We start from the raw sequence: 21,083 nt of genomic DNA, 5'->3' as shown, positions 1-21,083 counted from the left end.
GTGAATGGAAAGTCCAAGAATCTAATAGCTGCTCAGTCCCATGAGGCTTGGTGTCTCAGCTGGTGTTCTGGGATCTTGAAGAAGGAATGGATGTGCTGATGGAGGTGTGGGCAATCAGATAATGAACATACCCTTCCTTCTTCTATTGTCCTTATACAGACTTCCAGCAGAATGTGTGGCCCAGATTAAAGGTATGTGTCATCCAGCCTCAAGATCTGGATCAAAGGCATGTTGTCTTCCTACCTCACAATCAGGATCACAGGTGTGCTCTCCATTTCTGGATTATAGTTCATTCCAGATATAGGCAAGTTGACAATCAATAATAGCCATCACAGTTACTGACTCTCAATATGCAAAAAGAATTGTTTTATATATTGAAACTATTGAACTTATTCCAGATGATTCAGATTTAATTTTGAAATTTATTCAACTACAAAAGTAATTGGAAATAGAAATCATCCCTTGTATATAACACATATCAGATCCCATACAGGTCTATCAGGCCCTCTAACAGAAGGTAATTATGAAATTGATCAGCTATTGGCAGAAAAAGTGCTGGAAGCCCCAGAATTTCATAAGAAACTCTATGTTAATAATAAAGGTTTAAAGAAAGATTTTTCTATCACTTGGCAACAAACCAAGGAAATTGTAGGGAAATATCCTACTTGTTCTTTGTTTACTAAGAACTAAACTACATTACCAGCACAAAATAACCCAAAGAAACAAAATGTGGCAAATGGATGTGTTTCATTTTGCAGAGTTTGGAAAATTAAAGTATGTGCACTATACCATAGATACATATTCAGAAATTCAATGGGCAACTGCTTTGAGTTCTGAAAAGGTTGATTCTATAATTATACATTTATTAGAAGTTATGGCCATTATGGGAATACCTGTACAAGTGAAAACTAAGAACACTCTAGAATATGTCTCCAGTAAAATGAAACAGTTTTCTGCATATTACAACATAAAGATATTACAGGTATACCACACAATCCTGTAGGACAAGCAGTTATAGAAAGATCTAATTGCACTTTAGAAGATATGCTTAATAAACAGACAGGGGTAATAACAACCCCCAGAGATAGATTACACAATGTTTTATTAACTTTAATTTTTTTTAAATGTTAGTCTAAAGGAACAACAGCTGTGTAGAGACATTGGATAATAGAAAAAAAAACCTGCAGAATTAAATCAGCCTATATATTTTAAAGATGTGTTGACCTCAGAATGCAAGCCAGTATATGTGTTATGTTGGGGAAGACATTTTGCTTTTGTTTCCACAGGAGAAGAAAAGCTGTGGATACCACTAAAAATTGCTAAATATTGGATTTGAACAGGAGAGCCCTATTGATTACGAGAGGCAATAGTTCATCAGACACATGGCCATTCAATCTGAACTCACTTATAGGACTAACAATTGCCTTTCCTTTGATCAGATATAACCTGACAAAAAGGGAAACTACCCAAAGTCAGAGTTGGAGCAGGGTTTTCTTTTTGTATTTCTAGGAGAATAAAAGCATCCAACTAAGGAATCTGAAGACCACTGGACAAATGAGACATTTGAAAAAGGCCAAATCATCCAGAGAAAATGTCCCAAGAAAAAGAATAAATTGGCCTAATGGTATAACATACTTCCAACAGGATAAAATTTCATAAATCTTCCCAGATTTTTGTTTCTGCTGTTCTCTACAGACATATAAGGCAAATGGTCTTTTTGTAGTCCCAATTCAATTGAAAATTAAAGCTGGCTTTGGAGTTGGAGCATGGTTCTCGTCTTTTCTCAATCCAAGCATGCTTGTTAAAGGAAAATTCAGAATTTCTATCTTATGTCAGAAGAGCCACCTGGTATGGGACAGAAGAAAAAACAAGGTTATTGCCACTATCTCATAATCCTTTGGTTTTATTTTGGCTCTTTAAAACTTTTCTTGGGATTGGGGACTTAGCTCAGTGGTAGAGCGCTTGCCTAGCAAGTGCAAGGCCCTGGGTTCAGTCCTCAGCTCTAGAAAAAAAAAAGAAAACTTTTCTTAAGGTATAAATATTATCTCAAAATTTACAAGATTAATATAGATACACACATTTAAACTTTCTGTCATGATATTAATGGTCATACAGAGTGCTAACTAATTCTAGGTATAGGCTTCATCTAGCTTCCTGTACATGAATTCAGGCTTCAACTAAGTAACATGGAATCTGAGCATTTTTCTCTACCATATTACAAATAGCTTAAGCATGAAAAGGAATATTGACTTAAAGAGTGAAAACAACTGCAATAAACAAAACAACAAAGGAAAGAAGTGGGTCCAAGCACAGCTGGCTCCAGAAACTCGTGTCACCAAGACAACTCTATGGGTGGACCCATCATACACCTGTGTAGTTTTAATTTCTCTTTACACCAATTGGATTTTCTTTCATGACTGTCAGTGAATGGAGATGGGGCAACCAAGAAAGAAGAAATTTAATCAATAAACTCCAGACTTGAAAATTCATAGATTTATAAGACAAGCAAAATTTGAACCACAGACAAATGAACAAAATAACAAACAAAAACAGAGAGCATACCCTTATTCAGAAATACAGAACTTGGGAATTTGTGGAGGACACAGATGGTACCCCCACAGATATGTTGGTCTGGATGGGGGGTACAATCAAGTGGGCAGTTGGGCACCATCAAACCAAGTGCCACCCAAGGTTTCTAGGCCCAGGTATAAGAGAGAGGCAAAGTAACAGTTCCATGCCACGCTTTGTGGCTGGGGTGGGCAGGACTCAACCAAGTGCAACCTGTGACCCAAGAAAAAGTCCTGGTATTGAGTGGTCAGGTACCATTGTGGTGAGAGTGTACAGGGTGGGGAGGTGGAAGAGAGGGAGAGGCAGAATGGTTCCTGGGCTGGGGAGAGAGGTATCCCTAGAGAGGTGAGGCTGATCTAAATGGCTTGCTAGGTACCTGAGTCCAGGGTGATGTCTAGGCCTGGGCTATGGTCAAGGGCCAGGCCTAGGTCTGGGAGTATGGAGCAGCCAAGGGGGCTTGTGTTGTTGTCTGTCCCTCCTGTTATCACCGGGGGATGTGCAGCAGCCTGTGGTCTGGGCTGCCACCTGGGTTGTGTTGGTGTCTGAGGGCCCTGCTGCCATGGAGGCCATGCCAATCTGGTTGACCTGCATAGCAACCTGGGGCCATGTTGACAACTTGGCCCAGGCTGCAGCTGGGGGGGCTGTGTTGGTGTCCCTGGTCCATGTTGCCTCTAGGGGCCATGAAGATGACTGGGGTCTGGGCTGTAACCTATGGCCATGTTGGTGTCTGAGGGATGTACCCCTACTAATGCTCGGCTGATTTGGGCGGCCAGTATTGCCAACTGGGGCCATGGTAGCATCTATACCAGGGCTGTGGCTGAGGGCCATATCTGGGTCCATGGCCTTACTGTATCAGGGTCTATGTTGATATCCATAGCTCCTGAGACTATTGAAGACCATGCTGATGTGGTCGTCTGGGCTGCCACCTGGGGCCATGTTGGTGTCTGAGGGCCTCACTTCTGTAGGGCTCATGCCAACCCGAGTGCCCTGCACTGCCACCTGGGACTACAAATAAAACCAAAGGAATATGTCACACACACACACACACACACACACACACACACACACAATGTGAAATGGCAATACAACTTTAGAGCAGCAGTAATAGAGAGAATTGGAAGGGGGTTAGTTTGATCTGTCATGTTCTATTTTGTACCAGGCTTTTTCTTTTAGGCTACCAACCAGCTCCCAAATCATGACATGGAGACTTATTATTAGTTTTGAATACTTGGCCTGGCTTTGGCTTGTTTCTGGGTAGCTCTTTTTAACTTAAATTATCCTGTTTCTCTTCATCTGCCTTTTGCCTCAAGGTTTTTACTTTTCTTTCCTTCTGTGTATCTCACTTTCACTGCTTCTCATATCTGGCTGTTAGATGCCTGGCTTCTGGCCCCAGGCATGTCCCTCTCCTTCTCCGCATTCTTTTCTTTCCTTCTTCTTGTTTTGAGCCTAGATTTTTCCTCCTGCTTATGCTCTCTGCCCACCAGCCCCATGTATCCCTTTTCTGCCAAGCTATTGGCCACTCAGCTCTTTATTAGACCAATCAGGTGCCTTAGACAGAAGGTGAAACAAATGTAACACATCTTTACATTGTTAAACAAATGCAGCATAAACAAAAACAAAAGTAATACACCTTTACAGTCAAAGTAACATTATGCAGCATAAATAAATATAACACATCTTTAACAGTTAAATATTCCACAACACTGCTTTCCTTCCTTCCTTCCTTCCTTCCTTCCTTCCTTCCTTCCTTCCTTCCTTCCTTCCTTCCTTCCTTCCTTCCTTTCTTTTTGTAAAAAGTTTCTGCAGGCAGATGGCACTAAAAAAGAGAGGACTATAAACTGTCAGGAATAAAATACCACACTGTTCCTAGTCATTAGAGAAGGGAGATTGTATCTATTAAAAGTAGAGCACACAATGCACCATCCAGTGCCACAAGTCAGAATGAGGATTAAGCAACTCTTTCTAGCATCAGTAAGAAACCTGGGAATGTTTCAGCATATTAATGGAAAGCAGATGGTAGGGGGTGGAGTGGGGAGAAAGAACTTGGCATCAAAGATGTGAGGCAGTGACAGCAAATGGCTCATTCAAAAAAAAGTTGACAATACATGAAAGTGAAGAGAGTGTTAGGTTTGCATCTTGACTGCCCCCAAAGAATCATGTGGAGCAATTAGAAGTGAGGAGCTTTTAGAAAGTGCGACCCAGTGGAAAGGATGTTTGGTCAAAGAAGGGGCCTCAGAAGGGGATAGTGGCACTCTAGCATTTTTTCTCTGTTTCTTGGCAATATGGTGAGCAGCCTCTCTTAAAAGGTGTTTCTATTGTGGAGGATTATGCTGCCACAGCCCTAAAGCAACATGGCCAAATGACAGTAGGCTGACACCTTTGAAAGTGGCAGATGAAAGAAATCCATCCTCTTTTTAATGTTGTTGGTCTCAAGTATTTTGTTACATATAGATAAAGCTGACTAACACACACACACACAGAGCTAGTCTAAATAAGAAATGTTTAATTTGTTTGATACTTTAATTCAATCTAGGTAGGTACTCAACTACACATTTTTTTCTTCAAAAAAAAAAAAAAAAAAAAAAGGGTGCCGGGCGGTGGTGGCGCACGCCTTTAATCCCAGCACTCGGGAGGCAGAGCCAGGCGGATCGCTGTGAGTTCAAGGCCAGCCTGGGCTACCAAGTGAGCTCCAGGAAAGGCGTAAAACTACGCAGAGAAACCCTGTCTCGAAAAAAACCAAAAAAAAAAAAAAAAAAAAAAAAAGGGAAAAAATATGACATAAAACAATATTTAAGAGTTTGCACTAAAGCACACATAAGTAAAGTGGTGGTGTTGCCAAAGTTGGGAAATGTGAGCCACGAGACATGGAGTTTTTAGGGATACTGCAACTGCAGATTGATACAATATACAAAAATCCAATCCAATGTAAAATATTGAAAACTAGTAATTGCTTTTTAAAAGTAGATCCAATAATATACCCTTTATCCATCATTTCTTTATCTTTTTTTTTCAGAGCAGATTCAATAATCTACCTCTTATCTATATCCTCTTTTTTCTTTTCTTATTATTTTAAACAAGAACCCCAAATCTAATTTCCTTTGCTTAGCTTTTTTCCTGACCATTAACAGTTAACAACTTGTAACCAACCATCCTAAACAATGACAATTATCCATAACCCAACTGAATAACCAAAAACCACCCACCCCACCTCTTGGGAATGTGAGTATCATGTTGCTAAAATTACTTCCTGCTGTCTTGGGGTGAAGGTATCTTTAGGGGATACTGAAAAGAATTTTGGGGGATTAATTGTCAAGTCCTGGGAGAGTTAGCTGCATCATTTGTTGTCCAGTCTCTGCATAACAGGAAAACGCAGAGCTTGTATCAAGTCCTTGTTCGAGTAGTCTGTGAGGCTGGATCATCTCAGCTAGCCATCTGGAAATTGTCCTGAGAAGTCTGTGCTTCATAACTGATCTTTGGGTGGTGTGTTGTCATCTTAGTGGTATTATCATCATCCTGATGGAATTATTGTTGTGGGGTCCTATCATTGACACTTCAGAGATTGCATTAGGTCAGATTATTCCTTGTTTTGGTAATTTTTTTCTGGGTAGTTCTCTCTTCTTCTTTGGATGCTTATTTGTCTAAAGGTCTTTAAATTCTTTAAGATGGTTGTTTTTATTCCCAGAAAGACAAAAACAAAACCTTTCCCTAACTTTAACTTTGGGGAGTTTCTAAATCTAATCTTTATCAATTTTGATTTGTAGTTTCTCCTTAAATTTTTGTTTTATTTTCTAAAGCTGTTCTATCATCCAGTGCAGTATGTTTTTTTACAATAAGCATTAGGTTCTTTACTTGCTCTGGGAAGGGGTTTCTTCCATGATGGCAGGAAAGGACTGAACCAAATTTGTCATGGGTACCTGCGAAAGGACCATCAGAGAGTTTCCCAGACAGCAAAGGCAAAGGATTACCTTGTCTGTCCCTTGTTGATCTACATTCATTAGTCCAATGTTTGCCTTTACCACATCTTCAGAAGGGAGGGGCTTTCTATTGCTATTGTTCCTTGAAAAAACATTGTTTGTAGGGACACCCTGTTTATAGTCCCTTTTAGGTGACCTTGTTTACCCACAATTAAAACACCTGACATTACTGTTTTCCTTTAAATCTCTGGAAATCATCTCTCCTATCCAAGCATCATCATGGTCATGAGATTCAATATTAATTGTATATTGGATCTATTCCTCCAAGGGTACTGATCTTGCCTTTAATGGCCTAATTACCCTTTTGCATTGTGCATTAGCATTTTCAAATGATTATTATCTGTCTAATTACCTTTTTGCATTGTGCATTAGCATTTCAAATTGATTATTATCTGTCTCACTTCTGAATTTGGTATCATTCTATTTACTTCTGAAGACAACCTTTGTAAGAAATCAGAGAAGGTTTCTTTTGGGCTCTGTATAACTTTGGTAAATGACTCAATTCTCTTTCTTACTTCTTTAATTCTGTCCTAAGGCTGCCATTTGGCATAAAATTATGGTGCTGTCATCATATAAAGATTGTCTTTGTATATCGGCATAATTGCCTTCTCCAGGAAGTTGATCTTGGGAAATTTCCACCCCTCTAGTCTTACATCATTGTCCAATGGTCTTAACCTCATCTTTCCACCAGGTCCTCCATTGTAACTGGGGACAAGCCTCTAAGACCACTGTAACCAAATCTTTCCAGTCTTGAGGGATAATTCTATTACAAGTTGACCATGAGTTTAACATTTGCTTCATGAATGAAGAATGCATACCATATGACACTATAGCTTCTTTGAATATCCTCAAATCTAACATTTGCCCAGGAGTCCAACCAGCTTGTACACAGCCTTGAGCATCTGGCAGTTCCTATTTGTTACTGGATAGAATAAAGTTGGCTGTTTGATAGCCTTAGGCTGTTTCTCTGTAACCCTATAATGCAGTGCTGAGATTGGTTCACCTTTAAATTCCTCTGTCTGTGTCTGAATAACTCTATGATCTGTTTTAACAAGTTTTTCTGAAAGTTTTCTCTTGGCACTCACATTAACCAATTTTTTAAATCATAAAACAAATGATCAAACAAATAATATTTATAACTGACATTACATCTATCCCATCTGCATTAATTATGCTCTCATTTAGTTGTTCCATTTTCAGACCACCTAATGTGTTATTGTTGTGCTCATATCTCAAGACCCACAAGCAAGATCATCACAGAACTGATATCTGATGCAAAACACACAGGGGTTTATTGATAACAAGCAAGTCTGGGCTTGGTCTGTGTCCAAAACTCTGACACAGTGGGTAAAGGAGGATGGCCCTGAGCTCTCAGGGTGAGGGTTTTTAAAGGGAAAAAAACCACAAGTGGAGTGGTATAAGCTTTGTCACCATATGATTGGGTGAGGGTGTGTAACCTTAGAATTTACTGATTGGGGGTTACAGTTATCATTTTTGGGCAGGCCTGGACAAGTCCAAGGCATTGTCCTTGAGCTGCCATGGAGGCTGGCTGGCCTCACACATTTACATTGACCCATGCACCTAGCTCTAAGTTGGTGAGGGGTCCCAGACAGTAAACAGCTGGCTGAACCTTGAGCAGCCAGTGTATGTGCAGAAAGGAAGCTACTGCAAGGACTATGTCTTTTGTTCATGGCCTTCCCATGAGGACTTGCTTGCTCAAGTCTCAGGAAACTGAAATTGAGGCCTGGTCTCTGAGAGAAGACTGACAGCCTGTTATGACATCTGCTTAGTCCTTTCATTATCAAACAGAGACCAAACACCCTCCATTGTAAATTGTTCTCCATTTTTTAATGTGGGAAAAAATTCTCTTTTAACTAATTTCTCCCTTTAAGAAATTTTAATTGACTCACCAACTCTGCCAACTGCATAGAACAGTAGAAGCCCAAGCTGGTTTCAAGACAGCTACCTAGTGTAGTAGCAGCCTGAGATGGGAATCCAAGGAGAGGCCACAACCCACCACTAGAGAAGTGAAAGATCGAGCCATCTGGATCTGCAGCTCAGGATTGAGCTGGGGCCTGCAAGGCCACAGGCAAGTGGCTTTTTTTGTGAATTTGTGCCGCAAACTTTGGGCACCAGATGTAACATGAATATTAAAAGGTCTTGTAATAAAAAAAACCCAGAGCCAGATATTGGGGTGAAAGCTGAAAGATCAAAGAAACAGAATAGCTAGCCACTAGCTTACTTCTGCAAAATTCTCAGCCTCAAGAGAGTGAGTTCCTGTTTCCTCACAACTTATATACCTTTCTGTGCCCTGCTACATTAATTCCTGGGATTAATGGCATGTGTCACCACTGCCTGGTTCTGTTGCTCTCATGTAGCCCAGTGTGGCCTTGAACTCACAGAGATCCAGATGGATTTCTGTCTCCCAAGTGATAGGATTAAAAGTGTATGCCACCACTGCCTGACCTCTATGTCAAATTTAGTGGCTGGCTCTGTCCTCTGATCCCCAGGCAAGCTTTGTTGGTGTACACAATATATCATCACATGCTCCCCACAGCCTTCCTCCCCAACTCATCCCCCATTCTCTCTTCCAAAAATTTAAGGCCTCCTATGGGGAGTCAGCAAAGCCTGATACATTCAGTTGAGGCAGGTCCAAGCCCCTCCACCTGCTATTTTAATCTTAGACCTTGTCCTAGTTGGGGATACTATTGGTGTGATGAAACACCATGGCCAAAAGCAGCTTGGGGAGGAAAGGGTTTATGTGGCTCACACTTCCACATCACAGTTCACCACTGAAGGAAGTCAGGTCAGGAACCTGAACAGGGCAGGAACCTGGATGCAGGAGCTTCTGTAGAAGCCACGGAGGAGTGCTGCTTCCTTGGTTGCTCCTCATGGCTTGCTCAGCCTGCTTTTTATAGGACCCAGGGCCAACAGCCTAAGCATAACCTCACCTACAATGGGCTGGGCCCTCCTACCTCAGTCATTAAGAAAAACGCTTTACAGGCTTGTTTACAGCTTCATCTTATGGAAGCTCTTTCTTTTTCTACCTTCTCTCAGATGACTTTAGCTTGTGTGAAGTTGACATAAAACTAGCCAGCATAGACCTATATTGCATTAGTTTTAAATATATCTTAGATAACAGTAGGTATTTGTTGGCTGCCCCCTTAGCTTCTGTTCCCCTTTATTTCCAACAGAAAGGAGTCTGATTTTCTTTAGAACTCATCTATTCCCCTTTTAAAGCAGTCAAGTGGTTTGTGTAGACAGACCTTTATTCCTAGGTTAAACTCCGTAGGGATCCTTGGACCTAAGCAAAGGGACTGGTTCAGAAATGGGCATTTGCCATATGTAAGAGAATGAAACAAGAACAAAATGCTAAGGGTTCCTATGAATGAAGCATCTTTGTTCTATAGAAGCTCCAAGAAGATTCTATGGACAGTTTGAGAAGCACATGAGATCTTTTAATGTTGTCACTGGGTAAAACAAGCTCTGTAGCACGAAAACAAGTTTAATTCCCAGGAAAAGACAGATCTACATGGACAAAAATGGAGTCATGACTTATAGCATCAAGCACTTTTGAATGAAATCTTTGCTGTAGCCTAAAATCATATTATGAACTTGCTGTTACCAGACTAATGTGCATAGTATAATAGGTTGCTTGTATGTCTTGTTGTTTTGTAACACTAGTCCCCAAGTAAAAGTCTAGAGAAGTCTTAAGCACAACCCAAGACTGTCATTGCAAGAAAATGGATACATGATACATTGAGCTTTTTCTCCCACCTAAACTTATAGAGAATTCCTTAAAGACACAGGAAGAGCTTGGATGATGAATATCTGAAAAATGAAGATTAATAATCCCTACAAATAGCTGTCTTTAATTTGAATTATTTGTGTTTTAAAAGTCTAGTCATTGTTTCAATCCGTTGCATTGTTACAATACAATTTGTGATTTTAATTTAGTTTTCTGGAGCATATGCTAAAATAAAGATCATTATTTTCTATCATATTCATGCATGAGAAAAATTTCATTACATGATTAATTGAGTTGGAAAAATATCTGCATGTTCTTGATTGAAATGACAGTAACAGGACAGGGAAGAGGGAGGAAATAACACAGCTAGAAGTGAGCATTATGGCAGTGAGGTAGACCAGAGCAATGGGTTTGGAAATACAGCCATAAAAGCTTGAGAATTTTTGTTGGTCAGAAGTGAGATCTTCAAACTTTCTGCCTAATGCCAGTTAGTAAATATTTTAGGTTTACTGTAACTCCCTGAATCACTCAGTTGTGCTACTGACGCCCTAAAGCAGACACACACAGCATAAATATTAATGACTGTGACTTTGTGGCAGCAAAATGTGCTTACCAAAAAAAAAAAAAAAAAAAAAAAAATCAGATGGTAATTTGCCAACTCTCATCAGAGAAACTGAGCAACATTTATGTGTAACAGGGAAGAAACTGACAAAATGTACCAGAAAGTGTTGAGTCTGCCTCTCCTGCTGTGTGAATGTCCTAACCTGGAATCTGAGGAACCTCCAGAAGTGTGTAGGTCTAAGCACCCTGGGTCATAAAGCACCCTCTGCTAGGTCACGTGTGTCACTTCTCCCACATCACTGAGGACTTTTCATAGGCAACAATAGCAATAGCAGTGCTGTCCAGTAGAGCTTGATTGCAATCAAAGAACAGCTCTGACAGTAACAACATGTTTCATGACGGCAAAACCCAGAAAAGAAACCAGCTGAAAACACAGGGTAGAGGCTGAGGAGATGGCTCAGCAGGTCAGTGTTTACACAGAGTTTGATTCTTGTGGTCCCTGGGTAGAAAGAGATAACTAAGTTCTGAATGTTGTCCTGTGACTTCTAATAATAATAATGATAATAATAATAATAATATTGTCTATATATTGTTGATTGAGTAACACATTTGTATGGTTTAACAGGTTAGGCTTGTCTACTTTAACAGTCCTATCTTTTATTTCTATCCTTCTGCCTCATCAACTATTACCATGCTACCCATAAATTGTCAGATACAGATACAGACTTTCCTTTCTCTCTGTTTTCTGATCACATATTTTTTTTTTCTATCTATCCTGTAGGGAACCTTGAAATCAGCTCAAGACACCCCAAGACCAAGTTCCCAGTACAAAGGAGATTTGTTTGCCCCAGAGGGACAGAGGGCAGGGATAAGGGACAAAGACAGGAGATAGAGGACAAGGAAGAAGGGAAAGGAACAAGGGATGTGGGGAGAAAAGGGCAATGGAGAGGGTAAGGGGTATTTGTCCCAGGGGTGGGGGGGAGTGTGGGCACAAAGGACTGTCTCTGGATAGAGAGGAGACAGATGTGGCCCATAGGAAAATGGCAGTTAATAAAGGCAATAGGATAAACCCCGTGTTAGGATGGGGTGCTTAATTTTAATTGGGCATGTTAATCAGGTGAGCCAAAGGGGGCTTTTGATTGCTGGTCTTCAGTACTTTGATAGTTGGACCTTGGTAGTCAACCTCAAGAGGAGGAATTAGCTAAATATGGGAAAGGACCTTGGGGGCTGGCTTTAGGAATGTAATCCAGTGGTTTTTTAGCAAGGCAAAGTGTGGTGATATTTATTTGTGTCTCCCAATAACATTTATCTGAGGTTCAGAGGAAAAAGCCAGCCACTATAGTAAACATAGAGGTCAGACAATGGTAGCACACACCTTTAATCCTGGTATTTGGAGACAGGGAGTCATCTGGATCTCTGTGAGTTCAAGGCCACACTGTGAACAGAGCTAGGCATGGTGGTACACACCTTAAATTCCAACACTAGTTAACTATGGAGGTCTGTACAGATGGACAAGAAGTGAAAGAGCTGGGAAGGAAGAGGAAGTGATGTAGCTGGACAGAGAGAGCAAATGAGCTAGCAGAACAGAAAGGCATACAGGCGTGGGTATACAGGAAGTAAGTCTCTTTGGAAGCTGAGGGTTAGTAAGGTGAGGCTGGCTTGTGGCTTTCCCTATTCCTCTGATCTCTCTCAGGTTTTAACCCGGATATCTAGCTCCGTGTTTTTTATTTAATTAGACCTCTTAGGATTCCTGTTACAGCAGAGGGAATAGGGGAGAAGAGCAAGGCTTACTAGAGCCATGTTTACCATGTTCCGGCTGGCTAGTCCCTTTACTTCCTATTCTTACTGCAATGAACCAGGAACTCATACTGGGACTCCTGACAGCTTAACTTCCGTCCATATTGTCACTAAATAATAGTTTCCAGTCCATTTCCCTGAAGTGTATTTGTACTTTCCCTCAAGTTCTAATTTAAGTCTTATCTCCTTTTCTTTTTAAGCTTTCCAATAGTTTTACACATCACATATCACCCTTCCATAAAGCACTTATAATGAAAATAAGACAGTACACAAAATGTTAGCATACGTTTTGGGGTGATGAAAAAAGTTACTTATGATGCAATCTACTTTCTTGAATAGTAATAGAGTATGCATAGCAAGCTTTAAAGGAATTCTTTTAGTTCTCCAAGTTTGATGACGCAACAACTGTCATTTTCTCCAATAACCAGATGGTAAAACCAAGGCACAGAAAGTGAAAGCATTCCAAAACCTTAATTCTTCAACTAAGAAAGACATTTAAACCCAACAACAACTAAAGAAAAGATTGCTTTTTTCCGTTATTAGCTGTGCAGATTCCTCATCTCCAATCGTGAATTGAAAGTACCACAGGTAAAAAAAATTATAACACTGTAGTTAGGGAGAGGGGTGAGAGGAGGCTGGTTGTAGCTTATTGATACAAGACTTTTGAGAACTTGTGTAGGGTGAGCAAGCCCTTCCTGTTTTACACACACACACACACACACACACACACACACACACACACACACACGAGAGAGAGAGAGAGAGAGAGAGAGAGAGAGAGAGAGAGAGAGAGAGAGAGAGAGAGAGAGACTTAGACACACACAGGGGAGCAGGGAGTGTTCTACTTTTATCAAGACATCTGCAAAATGATACAGCTATGGCAGGATCTAAGAAAACTCAGATCAAGAAGAGTTTAAGTGACTTACAACACGGACATCGATCAAAGAATTAGAACCCAGCCCGGTATTTATTTTACACTTTTCTCCAATCGGTTCCTTAACAGTGGTAATGTAGACTTCTTAAACTATAGACTTCCACCCCAGGGATAGCTAAGCCTCGTCTATCAACCAAAGGAGACCATCTATTTCTTAAGGGAGGTTCATACACCTTTACCTATTTGGAATTCGTTTTTTAAAGGTTGCTTTGTGACACTTGAAGAGCCAAATTCAGAACACACAAGCATTTTTTTTTAGTAGTTGGATTCCCCGAAAACAATGTATATCACGTGGTTACAATATGCTCACTTTGTACTGCGCCATTTGCCCTTTTGAACTTTTTTGGCTCACGCTTGGGGAAAGCTGGACTCCCACCGCCCTGCATCTACGTTGCCTGGGAGAACAAAGGAGCTCTTCTCCTCCCCGATCGCCGAGCAAACCTCTTATCTCGTGTGTCTTCCGGCACAGCGTGTCTTCCCTCACTACCTCAGTAACTACCCCGTGCTTCCCCCGAGCTGCCGCCCTCCCCGGGGCTCCACCCGGCCCACCTTCCGGGAGAGCGCCTCACTTCCGCCTCTCCCCGCCTTTGCCTAGCTCCTCCTACTGATCGCCGCCCGGAAGTCCAGCGGAAGCACACTGCGCAGGCGCCCTAGTCAGCACCGCCCCGCTTCCTGTTTGTCCGGCGCCTTCCAGTTGCGGATTGGCTGCCGCTGAGGCCTCGGAAGTCTCGCGACTTTTGTCTTCAGCCGCGGGCGCGAAGCGGTCCCTGTTGCTGGCGGGCCGTGGTCTCGTGTCCTCGCTGCCGGTTCCGCTCCCGTTCCCGGAGCCTCCGGGCCCAGCAGCATGACGTCTGCCTTGGAGAACTACATCAACCGTATCCGCGGGCGGGCGGCTGCTCAGGCGGGGGCGGGACCGGGGGCCGCGGCGCGGGGAGAACTCGGGGTCCCGGGGCGCGGCGGGGTCATCCGGACCGACCCGGGACTCGTTCCCCCCATCACAGATCCCAGAGTCCTCAGAACTTTCCTGCAAGTAGCCTTTCGGTTGGTTGTTCCCGATTCCGCAAGGCTTGTGTGTTCCAACACCGGGACTAAGATGAACTGTTTTCCCGAGGACTATCAGTTCGTAGGTTCTCGCAGGCTTGCTGTTTGTTCCGGGGTAGCATAAATAGAAAGATGGTTCTCAAATTTGAATTTCGGGTCCCCTGCCTCCGCTTGAAGTGTCTATGCGATAGAATAGAAAGAAAGCTTGTAGTCGTGGTGGGGTTTAGTGACAGGCAGGTAGCTTGCCAAAGCCCTTATAAAATTTTAAAAGAGAACTGCTGCTTCAGGACAGAAACACTGCACCGAGCATATGCACAAAGAAGAAACAAAAGTTAAATACAGAAGAGCCTTTAGTGAAGCAAAGGATATTGGTACTTGGTGGCATTAATTATGATCACGTCTTGGACTAGAAGGGTCTTAACATGCTTGAAATGATGCAGCATTGGTTAACACTCATCCGATTTTTATTTCAGAGGTGAAGAAATGGGTCTAAGAAAGCAAGGAGTTGCCTTGCTCAGTGTCATAGATTGAAACCATTGCTCTTTAAATCAGGGTCAAACGTCACAGACTACACTCTTCTTCCATTTGATTAAGTGTTTTCAAGGTAGAATTGAAATAAGTTTTTTAAAAAACTTAAGTTTTCCCCCTCATGAGCTGTGTTCCATCTTAATTCTGCCACTTTTTTTTTCCTTTTCTTTTTTAAGTAATTGAAACCATTTCCTTACCAGGCTGAAAGTTTTTAGTTTGTAATCTCTAAGAACTACTTCCCTTGACGCAGTTCTCAGGAACCGTTGCTGTTATCACTTCTGATGGGAGAATGATTGTGGTGAGTAGCATTTTTATTCCCCTCTTTCCTGTAGGCTTACTGATTGTAAGTAACATTTCTGATCTAATGTTCAGGTACCACAGTATAACTTGGATTCTAGTGTTATTGTGATTCAGCTGACAAACCCTTGTCTATTGATTGCCAATATAACTTCTCTAATAAACCTTGAAAGCTTGTGATACAAAATGCAGAGCTGTTTAATAAGCTGACTCATTTTCTTCTTGGATGTTTTATTTCCATTCCATTCCCCCCCCCCCTTTTTTAAATTTAGAGATCTTTAACAATTTACACATGCATATGCTTTCTATAGGTTGCTTAACAGTGGGGAGATCCAATCTGAGAAATGTGTATTCAGTGATTTCATTGTTCTTCAAAAACAGTGAATGCAGTTTCAGAAACTAAGTTAGCTATGACTTCACTAGGGTATGATCTTTGGGACCGTTGCTTTATCTGCTGTCTCTGAAATATTTCTTGCATGACTGTAATTCAATCCCATGTTTTCTCATTTGTGATTTCAGTTTATTTTTTCTTAATTTATTTTTACTCATGTTTGTGTGTATGTCTGTGTGAATGCCTGCCTTGTGTGTGGGGCTACACTACACATGGATCCCAGAAGACTTTGTTGGGTGCACTAGACCTGGAGTTACAGGCAGTTGTGAGCCACACTGTGTGTGGGTACCAGGAAGGGTCCTTTGGAAGAACAGTATATGCTCTTAGCCACTGAGCCATCTCTTCTGCCCCTTTATTTTCTTCTTAATCCTTTTGATTCTTCTTACGTCTTAGTGAGCAATCCCAGTCAAAGGGATAGACTGCCATAGACTAAATATGTATCGTGTGCTAGGGATTTTGTGTGTTACTTAGTGTGCAAACAACCTTGTGAAGATTACCACTTACTTTGTAGATTAGGAACCGAGTTTAGAAAACAAACAAACAAACAAAAAACCAAAAACGAGTTACTTTCCCAGACATTCAGTATAGCAAAGTGACAAAACTGTAGTGTTGTAAATTGTGTTTTATTCCAAAACCAAGATTATGTCCCTTGCTTGTTCTTAATAAAGAACACAAATATGTAGGATTTTGTTTGTTTGTGGTAGTGGTGAGTTCACAGTCTTAAATTTGTGAACTGTGGGCCATTAATAATAAGTAATTAGGAGTATGTTAGTTTCAACACTGTAAGAGGTTTGTTACTATTAACAGATAATTTGCAAATAGCTGAGTTTTGAAAACCTCATGTTTAAATTTCTTATTTCTGTTAGAAAATGTTTATAGAAGAAAAGCTAAACAGAAACATTACATTACATTCAGTAGTTCTGTCTTTATCACATAGTCACCTGACAAAATATTTGCATATAAAATGAAGGTGAGAAGACCTTTTTAGGGGTTTATGGTAACCACCATTTGCTAATTGCTATAGTAAATAGTCTAATTTGTTTTTCTTCCCAATTCCCAGATTATAAGTTTCTATTTATTCCATTCTGATTTTATGTAAGTAATTATGGCTTTAAGAACATGGGAGTTTAATGGTGGACCCAAGAGATTAACCACCCAAATTCAAAATAAACTATTTCTTCAGAAACTTCAGCACCATTCCTCATATACGTTTTTTCTGTAGCCACATAATTTTTCCTGATTGTTTCCTTCAACTTAAGTTTCTGATTATTTCAGCTCTATATATGTCAACTGTGATACTAAGAGAATTCAATAGTATGTACACACAAGACACAATATTGGCAACAAGGATATACTGAATGTTAGCTGTAACTACCATGTGATTTTGTGTGTATTTATAGATTAATTTCTGGAAAGCATTGTTTACAGCAGAATAAATAGCGTGGTTACTTTGTGATCTGACTCTAGAGCTCCTCTTGTTTTTCTATACTGAATCTACTGTTTACTATCCATGAAATCTTGAAGCATCATTTTCTGGAGCATCGGGTCCCGAATTTGAAGTGGACAAAACACTGTACTATCTCTAAGGTGAAGAAAAGTGGAGGTGATTTGTGCAGTGTGTTTCTTTAGCTAAGAAGTAACATACAGTGATCCGTTGTATGGCTGGTTTGTGCATCTCCTTATTATTAATGTTTAAAAAAATCATTTTATCTTAAACGTGTCCTGTTTTAGTTTGTGTTCTTAGTGCTAGTTCCCAGACTGTGTGAGTTTACTTACTTGGAAGTGCTAGTGCCTGGGTGTCCTTCGCAGCTGCACCATAGTCAGGTTCCTGGTACAAGGGTTTCCCGTCATAAAGCATTTTGTTTTTTCTTGCATGTTTTCTTTTCAGGGAACACTAAAAGGTTTTGACCAGACCATTAATTTGATTTTGGATGAAAGCCATGAGAGGGTATTCAGCTCTTCACAAGGAGTAGAACAAGTCGTATTAGGATTATACATCGTGAGAGGTGACAATGTGTAAGTAAAATAAGTCATTTTGAGTAAAGTTACATTTTCACTACTGGTGTGCTTGCGTTAGGGAAGAGAGATTTTCCCCAATTTATATGATGTTATCCATACATTAATAGAATTGTGTATTTATCTGTTTTGCAGATATAGTTTATCTTGTATTTAATTTATACTTTTTATGGTGAGATACCTCAGGAACCAGTTAAAGTGGTCTCTTCACAAACCAGATATTTATCTCCTGAGACTTCATGTTCATTTACTTATCAACTTATATGATGTTATCCATATGTAATAGAATTGTGCATTTATCTGTTGTGCAGATACAGTTTATCTTACATTTAATTTATACTTATTATGTTGAGACCTCAGGAACCAACTAAAGTCTTCTCTTCACAAACCAGACATTTACCTCCTGAGACTTTATGTGTATTTACTTATTTGAAAATTGGCTTTTGAACGTGGAGTCTTGTACATGCAGAACATGCAGTCTCCCACTGATGTGTGCTCTCCAGCTCTCTTTACTTTTTGCATTTTGAGACCAGGCTTTTCTAAGTTGCTTAGACTGACGTTGAACTTCAGATCCACCTATTACCACAGCCTCTGTGTATCCTAAACCACTGTTTTGTTTCTAATAGGAAAGTGACTTGGATAGGCCCCGCAAGTGCCCTGCTTTGCACCAAATTCTTTCTTGAAGAGGCTTCTTAACATCTTGGAAAATCTCTTTAAAAATCTCCTGTTTGGGCTATTTTAAATAATTTGGGCTCATTTAGCTGTCACCGTTTTAGTGAACTGGATGTACTTAATGTCCCATGAAAAACCCGTTGTCTTGAATTGAGGACACTGATAGTCTAGGTAGAGAATATCTTAGAGGTGGCCATTTGACAAAGGCTATAACCGTTTCTGAGCAGTACACCTACTTGCTTTGTGGAGATGTAGTATTTTGGAAGTGCCTGGTGACCAAGGAACTAAATTTGAACTTTGAAGTTTGGGGGATTTTTTCTTGTTGATATTTTTGCTTGTTTGCTTTGGTGTTTTGTTTTTTTTTTGATAGGTAACCTTGGCTGACCTGGAACTTGCTCTATAGCCCAGACTTTCTTCATTCTCCTTCCCAAGTATTGGGATTATAGGACTAATCTGCCTTATGTGGCTAAAATTGAAATTTAATTTAAATGTTTCTAGACTATTATGAAGAGTCAAAATATGATTACAGGACAGCAAAAGATATTAGTAACTTTAGGTGGTTTGAAGGGATATGTAAGATGATAGGAGAAGGGATACTTAATTCATTTAATGGACTGTAAGTTTAATTCATTAGTGAATACTGTAAATTTATCTTAAAAAGAATATGTGCTTTATTCACAACATTACCTGAAACCTATGTGGTAAATAGGTAGATTTCTCCTTAATCAAAGTTGGGTTTATAATTTATAAAATGTTCTCTGGAGATGAATTTTAGGTGAAATTATAACATGAGTAGTAAAGGATGAGCCAGAACAGAGGGCCCCTTGTCCTCTGACCACAGCAGAACAGATGAAACATTGTACTGTGAGTGATGGACTCATTGATTTTTAGAGTGCCTCCTATGTCTACATACAAAGAAACCAAAATTGGACAATTACCTAAACCTACTGGGGCTATAACCTGCTTTTAAGAGCTCATGAAAAAGACCTGGAGTTTTAAGAATGTTTGTAAGTAAATGGATTAGTGTCTTTCTTTGTTAGTAGCTTGCAATTGCCCCCATGGGGACTTTTGTTTGACTGTAAGTAAATGCAGCAGATCAACCATTAGTTTTCAAAGATCCGATGTTCAAACACATGGCAGTATCTCTTTAATATTTGTTCCTTAATACTGCCTTCACATTGTTTCTCGAGTGCTGTGACTACATGGGTAATTCAGTGAGTCATGAAATGACATTTGCTTCCCACCTTACGCTCTTACTGCACCTTCTCAGTGCCACATGTTTGGAAGATGCTGTAGTTCATGGGATTTTAGAATTGTATGGAAGTTTATTTCAGCATGTACTTAACTCTTGTCTGTTCCCACACTAATAATAGGGCAGTCATTGGAGAAATTGATGAAGAGACGGACTCTGCACTCGACTTGGGGAACATCCGAGCAGAGCCTCTGAACTCTGTAGCACACTGAAGACTCAGCATGTGCTTAGATGGTTGTAAATCCTGTACAGAAACTGCTTGTTCTGAAATGGTGTTTAGAATTTTTTATGAGTGTGTAATTGTGGATTTTGACTTTGTGTTCGTGTATTGTATTATGTAAATTTAAATATTTCTACATTTTTATTGGGAAACATTGCCTAAATTAATAAATGTGGTTGCCTCATTTATTTTTCTACTAAATGATATAAAAATCTGAGGATCATTTTGAAAACTTAGGAAATACCATTACTTTTGGTAATTTAATATTTATGGAAAATTGGCTGTAAAGAGAACATAGACTATTATTGTAACATACGTGCAAATAATAGTAATAAATGAGACGTGTTTCTTTCTGTGTTTTTTTTTTTTTTAAGAAAGTCACTAGACTTTTAGTATCTGAAAACAGATTTTGTATGTATCAAGTACCGTTGTACTGCTGAATCTTTTAAAAAAGATATCGGGGTATATCCGCCATTAAAGGAGATTGTGTTCAGTGTCGAGGGTATTTACTTAAATCCAGAGCAGTGCTCTCCTGCCACACACTGTTGGTCTGTTCCATGAAGCTGCTTTCTTGACTTTTCAAAGAATTCACAGAAGCAGTGTTGTAGGTCATGTTTATATACTTTAAGCATTCACAAAACTCAGTGTGTGGGCCAAATGGGTATCTTTGGATAGAATAGAAAAATGTGTACATTCTTGCAATTCAAATAAAATCAAGTCTTTTTAATGTTTTCCATTTTTTAACTAAGTGCAAAAATTTATGTAAAGATCTGAGTAGTAAAACTTTGATGCTTCAAAGGTCCTGTGGGCTTTACAACAATTGCTCACCTCTCTGGTTACAGCATAAGCAGCAGTAGGTAATAAATGCATAGTCTTGGTTCTCTTCCCGGCAGAACCTCATTTACATAGCAGGCAGGCTTTGTATTTGGCCTGAATACCGTAATTTTATTACTTAGCTTAAAATATGGTCAAAAGGAAAAGATAATGGACAGTTTGGGTAAGTTCTGGAGTGGGGCCTTTTCAGAGTTCATTAACACTTAATATTCAGAATCAATGTAATCGTTTGGGTTAACTAAAAAGCCTT

General features: G+C 40.0%; 1 protein-coding gene across 2 annotated transcripts; it reads left to right on the top strand.

Annotated features, from left to right (window-relative positions):
• The first annotated feature begins 14,280 nt into the window (after window positions 1–14,280).
• On the top strand, window positions 14,281–20,728 carry Lsm8 (LSM8 homolog, U6 small nuclear RNA associated). 2 transcript variants are annotated; one of them, XM_028871747.2, is made up of 4 exons: window positions 14,323–14,457; window positions 15,409–15,449; window positions 17,728–17,855; window positions 19,901–20,728. In XM_028871747.2, the coding sequence occupies exons 1-4, from the start codon at window positions 14,427–14,429 to the stop codon at window positions 19,989–19,991; spliced, it is 291 nt and encodes a 96-aa protein (XP_028727580.1). In that variant the 5' UTR covers window positions 14,323–14,426; the 3' UTR covers window positions 19,992–20,728. The 2 variants fall into 2 exon arrangements, with proteins under 2 accessions (XP_028727581.1, XP_028727580.1); XM_028871748.2 differs by lacking the exons at window positions 15,409–15,449; window positions 17,728–17,855; window positions 19,901–20,728 and adding an exon at window positions 15,097–15,402 and having other exon boundaries at window positions 14,281–14,705.
• The last annotated feature ends 355 nt before the right edge of the window (window positions 20,729–21,083 follow it).

Source organism: Peromyscus leucopus, chromosome 3, assembly GCF_004664715.2.
Source record: "Peromyscus leucopus breed LL Stock chromosome 3, UCI_PerLeu_2.1, whole genome shotgun sequence".
Lineage (NCBI taxonomy): Eukaryota > Metazoa > Chordata > Mammalia > Rodentia > Cricetidae > Peromyscus > Peromyscus leucopus.
Note: the sequence above shows the minus strand (reverse complement) of the source record. Positions and strands in the feature narration are given on the sequence as shown.

Coding starts and splice junctions, on each gene's coding strand:
- Lsm8 (XM_028871747.2), top strand. CDS start 14,427: ATGACGTCTGCCTTGGAGAACTACATCAACC. Junction 15,450..17,727: donor CTGATGGGAGAATGATTGTG/GTGAGTAGCATT, acceptor TTTTCTTTTCAG/GGAACACTAAAAGGTTTTGA. Junction 17,856..19,900: donor ATCGTGAGAGGTGACAATGT/GTAAGTAAAATA, acceptor CACTAATAATAG/GGCAGTCATTGGAGAAATTG.